Source organism: Trichechus manatus, unplaced genomic scaffold (genome assembly GCF_000243295.1).
Source record: "Trichechus manatus latirostris isolate Lorelei unplaced genomic scaffold, TriManLat1.0 scaffold00083, whole genome shotgun sequence".
Classification (NCBI taxonomy): Eukaryota; Metazoa; Chordata; class Mammalia; order Sirenia; family Trichechidae; genus Trichechus; species Trichechus manatus.
This window is the reverse complement of record NW_004444019.1, coordinates 8,462,017-8,480,895: the sequence shown is the minus strand read 5'-3', so window position 1 is coordinate 8,480,895 and position 18,879 is coordinate 8,462,017. Positions and strand designations below refer to the sequence as shown.

The 18,879-nt window shown below is 36.9% G+C and overlaps 1 protein-coding gene across 1 annotated transcript in view; it reads right to left on the bottom strand.

The window, feature by feature from the left end:
• COL19A1 (collagen type XIX alpha 1 chain) overlaps positions 1–18,879 on the bottom strand; it is a 369,652-nt gene that overhangs the window by 147,703 nt on the left and 203,070 nt on the right. The window contains exon 14 of the mRNA XM_004381357.2: positions 7,240–7,293. Within this exon, the coding sequence (XP_004381414.1) occupies positions 7,240–7,293 (54 nt within the window). The remainder of the gene's footprint in view (positions 1–7,239; positions 7,294–18,879) is intronic.

Here is an 18,879-nt window from a genome sequence, read left to right as displayed (position 1 = left end):
TAAGAGCTTGGCTGCTAACCAAAAGGTTGACAGTTCGAATCCACCAGCCGCTCCTTGGAAACCCTATGGGGCAAGTTCTGCTCTGTCCTATAGGGTCACTATGAGTTGGAATGGACTCGACGGCAATGGGTTTTTTTAACAGATTTTATAGGTAAACTGAGGACAACTAGACAATCCTAAATGGCTAAGTAAGTTTCTGAAAATACAGCAGGTAAAGGCAAAGGCAGCAATATCAGGGACTGAAACAACACTGAAGGTTTCCCAAAGTCTACTATGGAGCTCTGCAAACAGGAATGCAGACATAAATGCAGATTTGATCATTTTTAGACACTGAGTCTCATATTTGGTTTTGTAAATTCAAGCAAGGTGTTGGGAAAAGTTACAAAGCCCTTAGGACTGAACAGGGTACACAATTTCCTAGTTACCCATCTAGAAATGTCAGATATGATCAAAGATGTTATCTTTTGTAAACTCTCAAGGTAATCCTCAAGGAGATCGCCTGAGGAAATTTCATAGGAAGTAGATGGAAAAAAATGCCATCTGTATGACAGGAAGTTCATAACATGTACTGTTTAAACATGAACTGCTGTTGAAGAATCTAAGATGTTATTTGTAACATGTACATATTTAGATTTAGATTCAAGCCAAAAAAATGCTTTTTCTATAATTTGTTCTAGCTAGGCCCAGATTTAAAACTGTGTTTTAAAATAATTTGTTGACTTTTTCCCATTAGTAACACAAATACTTGGTAAAGTCACAGTTTTAGTGAGTGAGCAGAATTATGGATACACTTACTGTGCAATTTAAAGGTCAATGTCAGTTTTGGTCCATAAAGATAAGAAGTCTTATATCTGCCTGTCACCTAATGTGCAATAACCAAATTACTTCCTGAGGCTGAAGGTTCATCACTATTCATTTTTTTCTCTGTAAGTTTGCTCTCACAAAATTCAAGCCCGTGGAAGGATGTGTAACTGCAGACAATTTTTAGTGGTTTCTACCAAGCTCTACCTTTTGCTTCATTGGAACCATGAGGTCATTCTACAGCTATGAAGGTAGCACTGTGAAATAAGCTATCTTAAAGTAACATAAACATTGTATTTTTACTATACAGTGAGGCAGGTCTGACTTGTCTTACTGGCTTGCTGTGTTCTATAAAGCTTTCACTAAATATGGTTAGGTTTTATGAGCATAATTTCACTTGGAAATTATATCAAGCCTCATAAAAACAAGTCAGCTTAAGGAAAATTTTGTTTAGATGAGTCTTACAGGATGTGCTGACTTTGTAAAAGCAATGATTTTGATATCCTTTTTCCTAAGGGAATTGATATATCCCAATAATTGTTAGAACATTATTTATTTTACTTGTTTTGTCTAGCTAAACACATAAACTAATTCAGAAACAAACAAGTCAAAAGAAAGACAAGGTATTTTTCGATCAAAGTCCTGGTGAATGTATACATATCAGCACAATTTATTCATTTAACAAATATTTATTGAACCCTCAGCTACTTCCACAATGAGGACGCTAATCCTCATCTCTGCTTCTTTAAGGAAGGGAAATAATCTACTCCAAATTTGTAAACTTTTCATATACTTCATTTGATTATAAAGATGGATAAACACTGGGCCTCAGAAGCCTTCTGTGGGCATTATGGCATGGGCAGGGACATCCAGATAAAGTAAGAATTTGGGTAAAAGTTAATATTTAAACAAAATGGATTCAAAAAGGAGTAGTAGTAAAAATAGTTATTTAACCTTAAATAATTTTTCTTAAAAAATTAGTTATTCACTTTGATCAAGCCCTAATATTTTGGAGTTGCATATTTGCCTTCCCTTCTCTAAACAGTTGTAGATCACTGGGCTGAGGATAAGAATAATGACAATAATTAAAACCTACTCAGCATACTCCTTACAACAACTCTGTGGGGTAGGTATCATTATAATCTTCATTTTCTAAATGAAGAAACTAAGGCTCAGAGAGGTCAAGGAACTTCCTAAGATCACGCAGCTAGTAAGTGGTAAAGCTAGGATTTGAACTCAGGTAGTCTAGCCTCAGAGCTTGTGCTGCAGCCTCCTTTTAATACAAATTGTTTATATCATAAGAAGCAAGCAGATACTCTGCCCACCCTGCTCCCCTAGACTTCTGCAGGCTTGACTATAAGACTCCCATCTCATTAAGGAAGTATGGCCCCGCTCCTTTACCATCAAGTCTGGGCTGGCGCAAAGGGACACATCCTGAAGGGGCAAAGGAAATACAGGCTCATGTTCTCTGTGCTGTTTAGAATGCAAGGAACCCCGACCCAAGACACAAGTTTCAAAGCTACCTTGGAGCATGTGCTCCAAGGTAAAGTAAAATGTATATAAAAATGATGGAAGGAGACAATCAAGGGAATATGGTTGCCTAGTGGAAAGGAAAAACAAAGAAAGAAAAGCAGAGATGATAAATGAAGAACACGAGGTGGGGGAAATTAAAACATAAATGTCTATTTGGTATTAAAATTAGAATCTAACAACATGGAGTGCAAGACTGAGATGTTTTCTTGATCCGACCAAACAAACCTCTGTCTTTGGCACTAACTACTGATATCACCAGTAACTATTACTTATGTGTGTGGCCTTTCCAGCTATGGTCTTGTTACTCCCACCCAGGTGATTGGGTGGGACTGTGTGATAATTGTGGTGCACCAAGGGGGCTGGTCAGTTTTGCCTTGTGAGCCAATTCCAGAGCCAAGAGAGGAGCCAACCACCACCAAGGAAGGAGAGACCCAGCAGCAGAGATCTGGCAGCAGGAAACAGACCAGTGGGCTTCCAGGCCCACAGAGAGAAAGCTGAGTGCCTTTGGGCAGAGACTGAGGGCCAGTGAGGCATGCCTGTGAGCACAGCTCGAGAGAGGCTATCCTGATGTAAGAACTGTATCCTGAGTGTTCTTGATCCTGAATTTTAACTGTTACTTACCTAATAATCCCCATAATTGTGAGTATGGTCTGTAAGTTCTGTGTAGCCATTGCAATGAACTATCAAACCCAGTGGAGAGTGCTGTGGGAGGGACAGTTGGTGTCAGAACTGTAGAGATGGCAGAGAAAGTCACCTGTCTGGCCTCCACCTCATGGGAGTCAGCCTTGTGCTGCTGATCTTGGTTCTCCTTCCCCCTTGTGGGGATGGAGGAGGTCAGACACTGCCCCCAAGCCATTTTTATGATATGTTAAAATAATTATAATTTTCTATTTTGGGAGATTCTATTAGGAATATACAGAATCTCCCAAAATAGAAAATTATAATTCCTAATTCCTAATATAAGGAATCTATATCTTACAGAGAATTTTCATAAATGCCAGTTTCTTTGTGATGTTTCATTTAAATACTTATGAACAGGCTCAGTTGCCTGAAATACTCTACTTTTTACTAAGATGCCTCTCGGGGCTTCTATCTGTCCCTGTCCTTATCTTTCCCCCTACATTCTCCCATTGCTGCCTCCCCTTCTTCACAATTCACCCCTCATTCCTTTATACTTTTTATTGCAATTTTTGTTTCCAGTGCCATTCCCATAACTCATGTAAAACTTTTCTCTCAATTGGCACTCATTCCAGTCGCCTCTTCCCATTTACAACATCGGTCCCCTGATTCTGTTCCAAATTTTAATACATACTGTTTAAACCTCCATGCATCTTGAGACTCTCTACTATGACTTCTTAGTCCTGCAATGTCCTAGTCCCCCTCCTGGCCCTTCTCTGTCTTCGTCATGGCCTGAACAGCCTCTTAGCCTCCAGATCCCCATCCTGTTCTCCCCACTAACCTCTGATACATTCTCATCTATGACTTACAGTAGATACCGAACATTAGTTGAATTAAAAAAAAAATTATTTGTGTTAATCCATAAAGGATGTAGATCACAACAATGTGCTGGCCAAAAGTTTTACTTGCAGGGCTTAAAAAAGATAACAAAGTAAAAAAAAAGTTTTATGGCACATAAAGGATTCCAATAAAAAGATCAAGAGGAATAAGAGAGAGAAAAAAAAAAAAAAAAAAGCCCACAAACCTTCAATAAATATCAGCTGCCTAATATTGCTGAGGTTAAGAGTAGCATTTTAGCATAAGCAGTACAAATACTTCTAAATTTCATCAAATGAGCATTTTATAAATCAAGATTTAGCAGCTTAAAAGACAATTAAAAGAATGAAATCAACTAATAAAAATTTCAGACAATTCCAGTGTAAAATAGCTTTCTTATTATGCTTATAGAAAACTGCAAAAGGGATAAAGGGAAAAAGAAAATGAATTTATTAATTACAATTCTTATATCTCAACAAAAATAATAGTAGCAATATTAGCATATTTCTCTAATGTTTGATATTTTTCAGAGTATCTTTACACGACACTCATGTTTTAAATTCACCGTAATTCTGAGAAATTGGTAGAGTAGTAAGTGGCTATTCAGTCACTGAGGAAAACCAACAAGTTAATGATTTGTCTGAGATAAGATGTTCTACTTTCACTAAAAATATTATGCCTAGAAGTCAACTGTGTAAGTTTTGCCATATATTTTATATTTCATTGCAATAGGCTTAATGATAGTTAATTCCTTTCTGGTCAAACATCTGTAATCAAAATATAAAAATTTTGTACACAATGGGTCAATAAAATGTATTTTGAATTCATACATTAGTTCTAACTGTTGTTTTCTACTGTAAACTTCAGTGAAATAGAAAAATTATTGGTTTTAGCTCTCTGTGAGTATGTGTGTACGTTGTTGTTAGGTGCTGTCAAGTCAGTTGCAACTTATAGTGACCACACGTATAGCAGAACAAAACATTGCCTGGTCCTGTGCCATCCTCACAATAGTAAGTATGTTTGAGCCCATTGTTGCAGCCCCTGTGTCAGTCCATCTCTTTAACGGTCTTCCTCTGTTTCGCTGACCCTCTACTTTACCAAGCATGATGTCCTTCTTCAGGAATTGGACCCTTCTGATAACTTGTCCAAAGTAAGTGAGATGAAGTCTCATCATTCTTACTTCTAAGGAACATTCTGGTTGTACTTCTTCCAAGACACATTTCTTCGTTCTTCTGGCAGTCCATGGTGTAGTCAGTATTCTTTGTCAACACCATAATTCAAATGCATCAATTCTTCTTTGTCTTCCTTATTAATTGTCCAGCTTTTGCATACGTACGAGGCAACTGAAAATACCATGGCTTGTCTATAAAATTCTGTTGAATTCTCTATTCTCTGGCACTACGTTACTCTTGAGAGGAGATAAAATAAAGGTAATATAAAATCATCTGGACTATACACATGTATAGATGGAGTAAATTTGCATAAAATAGTGGTTGAACTTTAAAATATAAATAATTTCCTTCATGATTACTGTGAAGAATATATAAGTTTAATTTATTCTTTACTCGACCTTCTGAAAAGTAGGCTTTGATAGGGTACGATTTTAATTTGAAGTATTATTATTTTTTAAAAGCCTCATTTGAATATTTTTTTCATTTGAGCTTGCATCTGACAAAGTCTCTCATAATTATCTTACAAGCCAAATGAAGAAATGTGGGCAGGGAGGAAGTGGCGTTCAGGTGCATTTGTATCTGATTAAATTATTGTGGCATAAGAATGTTAATGGTAGACAAACTGTCAGCCTCTGCTGGTGTTACATAGAGTGGTCAGGCCCTGTTCTGTTCAGAATTTATTAATGATTTGAAAGAAGATTTAGAAGAAAGGTTTATCAAAGTTTAAGGTGACATAAAGCTGGGAGTTATTTCATTAGAAAACAGAATTCAAATTGTTAAAAAAAAAGAAAAAAATCCCAACAGGATTGTATTAAGGACCAAAATCCAGTAGACGAAATTTAACAATAGGGATCAAATCCTACTCTGAAATTCAAAAAGACAACTGTACAAAAACAGGAGGGTGAAGCTCTGACCGGGCAGCAGTTTTCATTAAAACAAAAGCAGGGAGGATTTTAGTTGACAACATGGCTATATGAGTCAAAAGTGCAATACCATACAAAGAAACATTGGTTCAATCTTAGGCTGTAATAGAAGCACATTGTCTATGGTACATGGTATACTTGGACATTTTACTCTGCTCCAAATAAGACCACACATGTTTAGTCCCATTCCTGACACCTCAGAAGGTTAATGAGTGTTTTGGGGGAAAGACAAGCAGCATGTTTGGGGGTTACAAATGCATGTGATAAGAAAAAGAGTTAAGAAAATTGGGCTTTTATTAACCCGATGAAAGGTAAACCTTTGTAAAATACAAGTATCTTCAAATACTTGAAAGACTGCGATGTAGTTGAGGCAACAGACTTATTGTATGTTGTGCCAGAGGACAAAACTGAAAACAAAAAATATAAATGGCTAAAAAATCAATTTTGGGTTAACAAACTTAGACAATAAAAGAGAACATGGGATCTAGAATTAGAAGCCCCAAATTCAAGTCCTGGCTTTATTATCTCTGTGATTTTAGGAGACTCATCTAAACTCTGAGTCAGAGAATCCTTACCTGTAAGTTAACAGAAGTTGATACTACTTGCTCTGTTTAGCACAATGACTTTTCTTGAATAATCATATGAAAAAGCATATATAAAAATGTTTTGAGAATTTAAAATGATTTTTAAAAAGCATAATAATAACAAGCCACAAGAATGGAATGCCCACAGCTGAAAGTGTTCAAGCAGAAGCTGACTAGTTGTCACTCCAGGGAGTTCTTGTACTGGGGGATGATGAGACTGAACTGCACTGGAGAACCTGAGGTTATTGCTATGCTTCCAAATGCAAGTACAAATCATTCACTTATTGTATATTTTATCTCAGTCAAAAGGCAGTAAATAGTAATGAAAGAGGACTGCAAAGAGTCACTGATGTCAATAATTTAATTTGGCTAAAAAATGTAGTTAATATCCACAATCTACAGAATTCATGAATAGGCTGGAACTGTACAGAGATACTTGCCAACTTAACTTGAAACCCAAAGTATGATCAAAGTGGTCTAGATCAAATTACAGTTAATTCATTTTACCCAAACTATACCTCTACATTTGTGCTGCCAATCTTGAAAATACATAGAATTTTCTGAATTGCAAAACCTCTGTCAAAATCTCAAATCTCAAATTCCAGGCTTTGGATAGTTGATACTCTCCGTATGCCCACCTGCTTGCTATATTTCGGTTTTATTTTTATTAGTGTTCAGAAATAAGTAACTCCTGGGTTGGTAATGCCTGCCAGTTGTTCCAAGTTTACTTACCCTCTGACCCTCTTTTCCAGGTGGACCTTGGGGGCCTTGTATCCCCAGGGAACTCTATAAGAAAAAAGAGACACACATTAATAGAATGTTTCAAGTACACCTGCTTCACAAACAATGCTGTGAAAATTAATACCCACTTCGTTGATTAAACATAAATTTTAAAGTGATTTGAGCTCTTCTAAGCTTAGGCTATGCAATATATTAATAATGATGAACTGCCCTTCTTTGACTAGCTTGTCTTTGTAGCTGACTGCAGAAATGAAAAAAGGCAGTTCCAATCCAGGTGGGAGGCCAAATGTTCACTCCCAGTAGACTGTCATATGGTTGGAACCACGTTTCACCAAACTACCACAAACAGATAGTAACAATATTTGCAAGCAGAAAAATACCTCTTTATACATTAAAACTCCATAAATAAAACTATTTTGGTTGAGTGTAGCTCTTGTAAGTATCCTCTAAGAAAACACCTGGCTATGATGTCGGCTTCAAATATGTTTATTCACAACATTTTAATTTTTAGCACCAGAGACATTATTTAATTTCTCATCATATTTCAAGTGATGGGGAAAATAATCATTTTTTTTTTAAGATCTTAAAAAATGCACAGGAAATTCCAGGTTTTGTTAATCCAAAAGTCAAGTCTCCTGGTTCTTACAAGTAGTTACTATCACACAGGAATTCCTACTCAACATGAAACTCAAAATCATGACGTTGTTGTTGTTTTTTAATCTTCAGCAGTTATTCCTTGTTGTCTATTACATCTCTGACAGCTTCTTAGTCTCTTCTGCCGCTTCCTCCTTCTCTATTTGACCTTTAAATGTGGGGTATTTTAGGGTCATTTTTTTCTCAGCCCACATTCTCTCTCCATGATCTCATACACTTGTGGGCTTCGGATTCTCGAGGCCAATGATTTCTAGACATAACCCCTGCTTATCTTCTTAGGTGCAGATCCACATATACAACTGCCAGCCTGAAATACCTACTCAGCTATCTCACAGGCATCTGAAATTAAGCATATCAATAACTGAACTCATGACCCTTCCTCCAAAACTGGATTCTCTCCAGCATACCCCAACTCAACAAATGCACACAATACCGTTCCAGCACTCATGCCAGAAATCTAGAACACATCCTACTTACTTCCTGTCCCGAACTTCTCTCCTCACATCCAGTTACCAAGTCCAGTTAATTTTATCTCCAAAATATATTAGGATTCATCTACTTCTCTCCTTTCCTACCGTCCCCACCTAGATCAATCCATAGTCACTGCTTACTTGGTCATCTGTAAGTTTCCTAGTTGACTCTGGCCTATCCTCACTTCATTCTCCACACCATAATCAGAGTGATCTTAAGAAAATCCATCCCGACCATCCCTGATTTTCCACATGAAGAGATGAATGCCTTGTTTCAGTCTTAGAGTGCCTTGTACTTTCCTTTAAGGTACTTATCACAAGTACCTTTAAGTGATTATTTGTGCAATGATTTGTTTCTCTCCCCACGCTCTAAGCTACAACAGATAGAATCTGTGTTTTATTCATCATGGTGTATTCAGTGCCTATTTATGGCTAAATGAAAAAAACTTCACACTGGGAAATCAATTCTCTCTAATAAAAGTTTTTGGATAAAGGTAGCAATTTTCAAAAGTTTTCCCTAATACTTATGATTAACCTCTCATATATTAAGTGCCTTAAATGGTTTGGAATAAATGAGAAATCTAAAAATACAGATCCATATAAATCTGAATTCACCTTTATTCCAGAAGAAACTGTTTTTAAATCTAACTTAAAACTAATTAGGATTCATTTTTATAATATGATCTTTTTCTTTAGAAGTCATGGCTACTTTTAAATTAAAACATCAGATGTGTTTGTAATGATCCATAATTATGGCTTATATATCTTTACTTTTTCAGTTTTTTTATAGAGGCTACATTTTCATAAATGTCATATAATTCATAATTTCGCCATCTAATTTTGTTTTAAATAAAGTGATAGGTATATTTTAATTTTCATTCATATACCTTTCATTTGACATGTCATTATTTAGAATAAATTATTGTAACTAATTTTCAAAAACCATTAGTACAAAAAATTCTGCATTTATCACCAATCTTCAGTGTCCCCCAAATTTTTCTGATTGTCTCTCCACAATAGACTAATCATATGTATTTATTACCTTCATTTTTATCTTTTGTCTACTTTTTGAACAACTTAATGTTATAGGGGAACCTTGAGGCTATGTTTTACTGATTTAGGCAGAAATAAAAACTAGGAACGAAAAAAGTGATCAGTTCTGTTTGTTGTTACAAGAAACACCTGCCAAACCAAGGAAAGTTGGCTAATAAGGCTAACTTTAATTTTGCAAAGGATGGTAAATTCCTAATGTGTATAAAAACAACAAATGTTGAAATCCATTTATACCAAGTATTAATTACAATATAATTACAAGGAGTTTGTGATTTTTTTTAATATGATTGACACAATCTTGGGTCTGGATTAAACTCTTCCCTCTTACCCTTAGGAAAAATATTATCACTTCATGAATAGTCAAAGTGATATATAACGTTTTTGATAGCCATTCAAATGCTGACAGCTATTTCATTGTTTTTAAAAATGAGTTACCTAAAACATACACACACCAAATGTTCATCAAAGGAATAAAATTAATTCTGAGGCACATATAATCAAAATTCTACTCTACTAGTTGGAAAACTTATATAATGAAAGCCTACAAATTTCAAAAATATTAAATGTGATTTGGAATGTAGTCAACAAATTCATAAAATATTTATGAGAACATTTTGTGTGTGAGGTTCAAGTAGTAAGACACAATACACTCACATAAGCCCTCTTACCTGCCTCTGAATTCTCACTCCCCTCCCCGAGCTTTTCTCAGTCTAGAACCCAGCTAGGAGTTAGTGAGAAATAAAAAATTCTTCTTAATCTTCAATGGATTATTCATTATTTAAATTGCATGGCCAATGTTTAATCCCAGGCACAGTCCCCTAATGCTAAGAACATTTTTGATCTGCCGTTATTGAAAATTAGTTGGCATTTGCAAAGAATAATTTTAATATTGTCATTAGTAAAACATAGGTCAATTAACTGTAGAAAAATCACACTTTTGCTCAAACTAAGAAATTAAACTTTTTGAATGATTCATTATTTACAATATATCCAGACCATTGCTCGTCCCATTTAGTAAAGTCAAATAATGGATTTATTATTCAATTATTATAAAAATACAGATAGATCTAAGTACCATTTTACCTAAATTAAAATTAATTTATTGATTCTAGGAAGATACTGAACATGCATTCTGTAAAGTACATAGAGAAATGTGACTTTCAATTTCCAGTTTCTCCTTTTTTGCTAGTTTTTTTTTTTTTTTTTTTTTAATGTGGAAAAAGAGCAGACTATTCTAATAACAGCAATTCTTTCCCTCTGTATTCCTTGAGAGGGAAATTTATGTCTGTCCTCAGTGTTACATTGCTACCCTCACAGAAGGGAATTGGGGGAGGTGAGGACAGACCAAAGGGTGTCCACATGCTCTTACTGTACTGAGCCACAGCTCTTTTTATAAATTCAGTTTAGGAAATATACATGGGAAATGCCACCACTAAGAGGCTTCTCTACTAACACCCTTCAGAGTGTAGCAGCATATGTGCAGCCATGGTGGGGGCTGGACAAGAGGGGAGGGAAAATGGGAAGGGAGGACAGCCGGAGAAAAGAGATTATTGTAATTTTCCTTGGACCTAGAGAGCCCATTCAGGGTTGTCTCAGTGCCAAAATGGAGGAAGTATACCAAGAAACTTCTGTATTTATAGAACCAGGTAATCTTGGCCTGCTCTAAACATTTTTATGGAAGAATAAGAGAAAGGAGCCATCATTAGATTAAAATCCCTTTACATGACTTCCAAAGCTTCCCCCGAATTAGTGCAAAACACGTGGTTCTCCAATCCTTTTCTGATACCAGGTTTCTTTGCTATTAAAGATTTCACTTCAATCTCCATAAAATTTTGTTCATATCTTTGTAATAATATAGATTTAATAGTTGCCAAAGGACTTGCTGTGAGAACTGAACGCTATTGCCTAAGCAAACATGCCAGCAAAATGAGAGGTCCACACAGTAGTAAGTGCTTAACAAGGGCCAGCTTCCTTCCTCCTCTCCTCGTTCATGGAACCTTGGACAGAACTCAGCATTTGTTTGTGAATGCTCATGTGCGTGTTCTCAGATAAGTTACTCCCTTGTACCTTATATGTCTTTCCTTTTGATCCCTGGATGTTAGAAATCTTTTTATCTTAAGTGAATTAATAATAAAAATGAGCCTTTTCTGAAATTTTCACTCAGAGGCTTCAGGTCCCAGAATTAAAATTACAGTATTAGAATAATGCATTTATTTTGAGAAGATGCATCAACCTGGAAGCTCCACAGGAATGAGAGTCAAGTAAAAATTTTATTTCAGATTCTGCCACTTATAAGGCTCATAATCAATTTGAGCCTCAGTTTTTACTTTCAGGAAATGGGGACATACCTCCCTTACATTTTTAAACATTTATTGTTGTAAAATATACATAAGAAAACGCTTTCTATTTCAACCATTTTTATGTGTACATTTCAGGACATTAATTCGTTCACCATTTTGTGCAACCATCACCATTATCTGTTTCCAATCTTTTTCATCACCCTTAACAGAAACCCAGTGTCCTTTAAACAATAACTCCCTCTTTCTCCCCTTCTTCCCGCCTCTGGCAACCACTAATAAACTTAGGTCTCTGTGCACATGCCTATTCTAGATATTTCATATAAGCATACTGTTTTCAAGGTTCATCCATGTCATAGCATGTATCAGGACTTCATTTCTTTTTATGCCTGAATAATAATCCATTTTATGTATAAACCACATTTTGTTTATCCATTCATCTGTTGATGGGCACTTGAGTTGTTTCCACCTTTTTGCTAATGTCAATAATGCTGCAATGAACTCTGGTGTACAAGTATCGGTTTGAGTCCCTGTTTTCAAGTCTTTTGGGTATATACCTAGGAGTGGAATTGCTGGGTCATACAGTAATTCTATAGTTAGGAGGAACCACCAAACTGTTTTCCGCAGTGCTGCACCATCTTACATTCCCACCAGCAATGGATGAGGGTTCCAATTTCTCTATACGCTCACCAACACTGGTTGTTTTCCTTTTTTTTTTCTGATAATAGCCCTGCTACTGGAGGTTCCCTTACATTGTTTTTGAGATCATGAAATTAGATTATATGTGTGAAAGCAGATTATGAACTTTAAAGATCTAAAGGATTGCTCCTTAGTTTGGACACATCAGCATCGTTTTCTAGAAAAACACTCATGATAATATGATCTACCGTTGTTCCAGCTGGAAGGTTAAGCTTTAAAATTGAAGGAAAAAAAAGAAAAAGAAAGAAAAGAAATGTCAAATTCAAATATCACTTTCAGGCCTATTCCTCTTTTTTCCTACATCTTCAATCCACCCAGTACAATGTTGGGTGAAGCAGAATCTGAAATTTGGAAGTCTCAGCCTACACCAGGAATTGAGGAACAAAGCAATGCTTTTCTCCTCCCTCTCCCCATTCCTCCCACTAATCCTATGGATATATATAGATCTAAAATTCCTTGTGTTGAATTAGCAGTCACTCCCATTCAGAGTAATGGGGATACACTAAAGAATTACTAATTTGTTTGTGCTTAAAATTTTAGAAGAGGTCCAACTAACTCTTTAATATATCTCTGGTTTAAGTACAGAACACATTTCAAAATCCTACCTAACCACTAATACTCAGCAGCCTCCATTCCCTGCCCTCTATCCCAGCCTACAAGAAGTGACCTCTAGTCTAAGAACCCCTTCTGTGATCGTTTCTTACTTTGGTCTTGATAACCAAAAAAACCAAACCCGTTGCTGTCAAGTTGATTCCTGCTCACAGTGACCCTATAGGACAGAGTAGAACTGCCCCATAGAGTCTCCAAGGAGTAGCTGGTGGATTCGAACTGCCAACCTTTTAACTATGGTTAGCAGCCATAGTTTCTAATCACTCTGCCACCAGAGTTTCCACGGTCTTGATATTGTTGCTGTTGTTAGGTGCTGTCCAGTTGGTTCCGACTCAGAGCGGCCTTATGTACGAAACACTGCCCGGTCCTGTGCCATGCTCACAATTGTTGTTATGCTTGAGCTCATTGTTACAGCCACTGTGTCAATCCATCTCCTTGAGGGTCCTTCTCTTTTTAGCTGACCCTCTACTTTACCAAGCATAATGTCCTTCTCCAGGGACTCATCCCTCATGATAACATGTCCAAAGTATGTAAGACGTAGTCTCACCATCCTTCTTGCTTCTAAGGAGCATCCTCGTTGTACTTCCTCCAAGACAGATTTGTTCGTTCTTTTGGCAATTCATGGTACATTCAATATTCTTCACCAACACCGCAATTGGTGACTGAAAATACCATGGCATGGCTTAGGCAAACCTTAGTCTTCAAGGTGACATTTTTGTTTCTCAACACTTTAAAGAGGTTTTTTGCAGCAGATTTTCCCAGTGCAATACATCTTTTGATTTCTTGACTGCTGCTTCCATGGGTGTTGATTGTGGATCCAAGTAAAATGAAATTCTTGACAACTGCAAGATTTTCTCCATTTATCATGATGTTGCTTATTGGTCCAGTTATGAGAATTTTTGTTTTCTTTATGTTGAGGTGTAATCCATACTGAAGGCTGTGGTCTTTGATCTTCATCAGGAAGTGCTTCAAGTCCTCTTCACTTTCAGCAAGCAAGGTGGTGTCTTCCATATAACCCAGGTTGTTAATGAGTCTTCCTCCAATCCTGATACCCTGTTTTTCATATAGTCCAGCTTCTTGGATTATTTGCTCAGCATACAGACTGAGTAGGTACGGTGAAAGGATACAACCCTGACACACACCTTTCCTGACTTTAAACCATGCAGTATCCCCTTGTTCTGTTCAAACGACTGCCTCTTGATCTGTGTACAGGTTCCTCATGAGCACAATTAAGTGTTATGGAATTCCCATTCTTCGCGGTGTTATCCATAATTTGTTATGATCCACACAGTTAAATGCCTTTGCAGAGTCAATAAAACACAGGTAAACATCTTTCTGGTATTCTCTGCTTTCAGCCAGGATCCATGTGACATCAGTAATGATATCCCTGGTTCCACATCCTCTTCTCAATCTGGCCTGAATTTCTGGCAGTCCCCTGTTGATATACTGCTCCAACCGCTTTTGAATGATCTTCATCAAAATTTTACTTGCGTGTGATATTAATGATATTGTTCAATAATTTCCACACTTGGTTGGATCACCTTTCTTGGGAATAGGCATAAATATGGATCTCTTCCAGTCGGTTGGCCAGGTAGCTGTCTTCCAAATTTCTTGGCATAGATGAGTGAGCACTTCCAGTGCTGCATCCGGTTGTTGAAACATCTCAGTTAGGATGTCTTCAATTCCTGGAGCCTTGTTTTCTGCCAATGCCTTCAGTGCAGCTTGGACTTCTTCCTTCAGTATATCGGTTCCTGATCATATGCTACCTCTTGAAATGGCTGAATGTTGACCAATTCTTTTTAGAACAGTGACTCTGTGTATTCCTTCCATCTTCTTTTGATGCTTCCTGAGTTGGTTAATATTTTCCCCATAGAATCCTTCAGTATTGCAACTCGAGGCTTGAATTTTTTTTCTTCAGTTCTTTCAGCTTGAGAAATGCTGAGCATGTTCTTCTCTTTTGGTTTTCTATCTCCAGCTCTTTGCAAATGTCATTATAATACTTTACTTTGTCTTCTTGGGCTGCCCTTAGAAATCTTCTGTTCATTTTTTTTACTTCATTTCTTCCTTTTGCTTGCCACTCGACGTTCAAGAGCAAGTTTCAGAGTCTCCTCTGACATCTATTTTGGTCTTTTCTTTCTTTCCTGTCTTTTTAATGACCTCTTGCTTTCTTCATGTGTGATGTCCTTAATGTCATTCCACAACTCATCTGGTCTTTGGTCATTAGTATTCAACATGTCAAATCTATTCTTGAGATGTTCTCTAAATTCAGGTGGGATATACTCAAGGTTGTACTTTGGGTCTCATAGACTTGTTCTAATTTTGTTTAGTTTCAATTTGAACTTGCATGTGAGCAATTGATGGTCTGTTTCGCAGTCAGCCCCTGGCCTTGCTCTGACTGATGATATCGAGCTTTTCCATCGTCTTTTTCCACAGATGTAGTTGATTTGATTCCTGTGTATTCATCTGGCAAGGTCCATGTGTATAGTGGCCATTTATGTTGGTGAAAAAAGGTATTTGCAATGAAGAAGTCATTGGTCTTGCAAAATTCTATCATGTGATCTCCAGCATCATTTCTATCACCAAGGCCATATTTTCCAACTACTGATCCTTCTTCTTTGTTTCCAATTTTCACATTCCAATCTCCAGTAATGATCGATGCATCCTGATCGCATGTTCGATCAATTTCAGACTGCAGAAGCTGGTAAAAATCTTCAATTTCTTCATCTTTGGCCTTAGTGGTTGGTGCATAAATTTGAATAATAGTCATATTAACTGGTCTCCCTTGTAGGCATATGGATCTTATCACTGACAGCATTGTACTTCAGGATAGATCTTGAAATGTTCGTTTTTTTTTTTATTGATGTAATTAAATGAAGTTTACATTTCAAGTTAGTCTCCCATACAGAATTTTTTTTTAACATACATTGTTATAAGACCCCAACTGCTCACCCCATTCTGCAACAGCACACTCCTCCCCTCTGCCCCTGATTCCCCATGAACATTCAACCAGCTCCTAACTCTCTCTGCCTTTCCCTCTCACCTCTGGACAGAAGCCACCCCTTTGGTCTCTTATGTCTACTTGTCTAAGAGGCACATTCTTCACGAGTATCACTTTATGTCCCACAGTCCAGTCCAATCCCTGTCTGAAGAGTTGGCCTCGGAAATTGCTTTAGTTCTGGGGTGATGGAGAGACCAGGGGCCATGCTTTCCGGGGCACCTCCGGTCTTAGTCAGACCATTAAGTCTGGTCTTCTTACTAGTATTTGAGTTCTGCATCCCATCATTCTACTGCTCCATCAGGGACCCTCTGTTGTGTTCCCTGTCGGGACGTTCATTGGTGGTGGCCGGGCACCATGTAGTTCTTCTGGTCTCAGGCTGATGAAGTCTCTGGTTTATGTGGCCCATTCTGTCTCTTGGGCCAATACTTTCCTTGTGTCTTTGGTGTTCTTCGTTCTCCTTTACTCCAAGTGGTTGGGACCAACTGATCAATCTTAGATGGCCACTTGCAAGCTTTTAAGACCCCAGACGCCACTCACCAAAGTAGGATGCAGAACATTTTCTTAGTAAGGTTTGTTATGCCAATTGACATAGATGTCCCCTGAAAGCATGGTCCCCAGACCCCGCATCCCTGCTACTCTGTCTCTCAAAGTTGAAACGTTCTTTTTGACGATGAATGCAATGCCATTCCTCTTCAAGTTGTCATTCCTGGCATAGTAGACCATATGATTGTCTGATTCATAATGGCCAATACTAGTCCATTTCAGCTCACTAATGCCTAGGACATCTATGTTTGTGCATTCCATTTCATTTTTGACAATTTCTAATTTTCCTAGATTCATACTTCGTACATTTCATGTCCTGATTATTAATGGATGTTTGCAGCTGTTTCTTCTCATTTTAAGTTATGCCACATCAGCAAATGAAGGTCCCGAAAGCTTGACTCCATCCATGTCATTAAAGTCAACTTTACTTTGAAGAGGCAGCTCTTCCCCAGTCATCTTTTGAGTGCCTCCCAACCTGGAGGGTTCATCTACTGGCACTATATCAGACAATATTCCGCTGCTATTCATAAGATTTTCAGAAATAGACTGCAGGGTCCTTCCTCCTAGCATGTCGTAGTCTGGAAGCTCCACTGAAACCTGTCTGCCATGGGTGACCCTCCTGGTATCTGAATACCGGTGGCATAGCTTCCAGCATCACAGCAACATGCAAGCCCCCACAGTACAACAAACTGACAGGCTCGTGAGGGAGGGTCTTAATAGAAAATAAATAAATAAATAAATAAATAAATAAATACATAAGCCTCGGTCCTCTAGAACTCACAATCAAGTAAGGGGATAAGTACATACACGACAGTATCTATCAAGACCGTGATCCTTATTTACTTATTTATTTATTTTTCCTATGTTCTATCACACTTGTAGAAAAGAATAAATACTCGGTAAATTAGATCATAAAGAAAAAAACACTGGGATAGAACAATATTGGGGAGGTCATGGTGGGAAACAGTTCTCTAGTCTTCATGTAATAATTTTTATTTTCAAAACTTGGACTTGAACTTAAATACCACATTGGAGAACTTTCAGTTTTGTCTAACCTCCTCAGTCTCAAGTGATCTTAGACTAAAATTGTTTTACAATTCATTTAAGAATTAATTATTTTCCATCCTATGACATCACCTCTATCATGGGAATTATTTAAATCTTTGATCACCAATTGGCTTTTTACAGATTTGTATCATTTCTCAAATTAGAGAATAACATTTGAGAACATATTTAGTACTTTGCAGAATATAAACATCTGTTATGTCTATATCCCTTGCTCTTGAGTCAATTCTGACTCACAGTGACCCTACAGGACAGAGAACTGCCTCATTGTGTTTCCAAGGAGCAGCTGGTACATTTGAACTTTTGGTTAGTAGTCATAGCTCTTAACCACTGTGCCACCAGGGCTCCGTGTCTATACAGGACATTCATTTTCTTTTTTCAGTGGAATTCTGGACTTTCAAAATGTTGACAAAGACTGGAATTTATAAGGTTGTTACCTCTTTTGGCTAGGATAAAAATATGAAAAATATAGTTCAAGCAGCTAAACCACTTTCAGTTCCAGTGGATAGCTATCACAGTGTGTTAGGTTTCACATAGCTCTTTCTGTACAAACTGCTGATTATTTAAGAAAAGCTGGAGCTTATATCATGAAAGCCCATGTAAATATTTAACTGAGAAATTACTTAAGATTAACTGGTTCAGACAGAATTTTGAAGTGTTTAACAAACAGAGCAGATGTTTAGTAGAGTTATTAGAGTAGATTAATTGCATTTGAACACATTTCTACCTGTGAAAGGAGGCAAGGTATATTCATAACTTCTCAATCAAGGAAAGGAACTGAAGTAAGAAAAGAAACTTTCATTTTAAAGTATTATTTGCACTCCTTTGCCAGGAATGTTGCAGTACATCTGATACCTAAAACCACTTCAACAAAAATGTTATGCAAGTAAGTGTATTTTAAGTGTTATGATTATTGTTGTAGAATATGCTTCACAGATTTGAAACATAAGATTAAGCAGAATCTGAAATAAATTCTTAAAATAGTACTAGGGCATTTTTTTGTGTTTCAAATAGCACAAAATTAAAATGAAAAATACTGTTTATCTGTCTTTATAGAAAATGTCATGCCTTTAATATGAGAACAATGGGAACAGATTCTGTAAATTGAGAACATCAGGATGATAAAATTTTGTTTTACACAGGAAATAAGTTTTACAAATAAAAATTATTTTAAATAATTAAAAATATAAAAGAAATATAGTCCTGTAAAGGGAAGTAATTTTTGCATTAGTTCTTAAAAGCA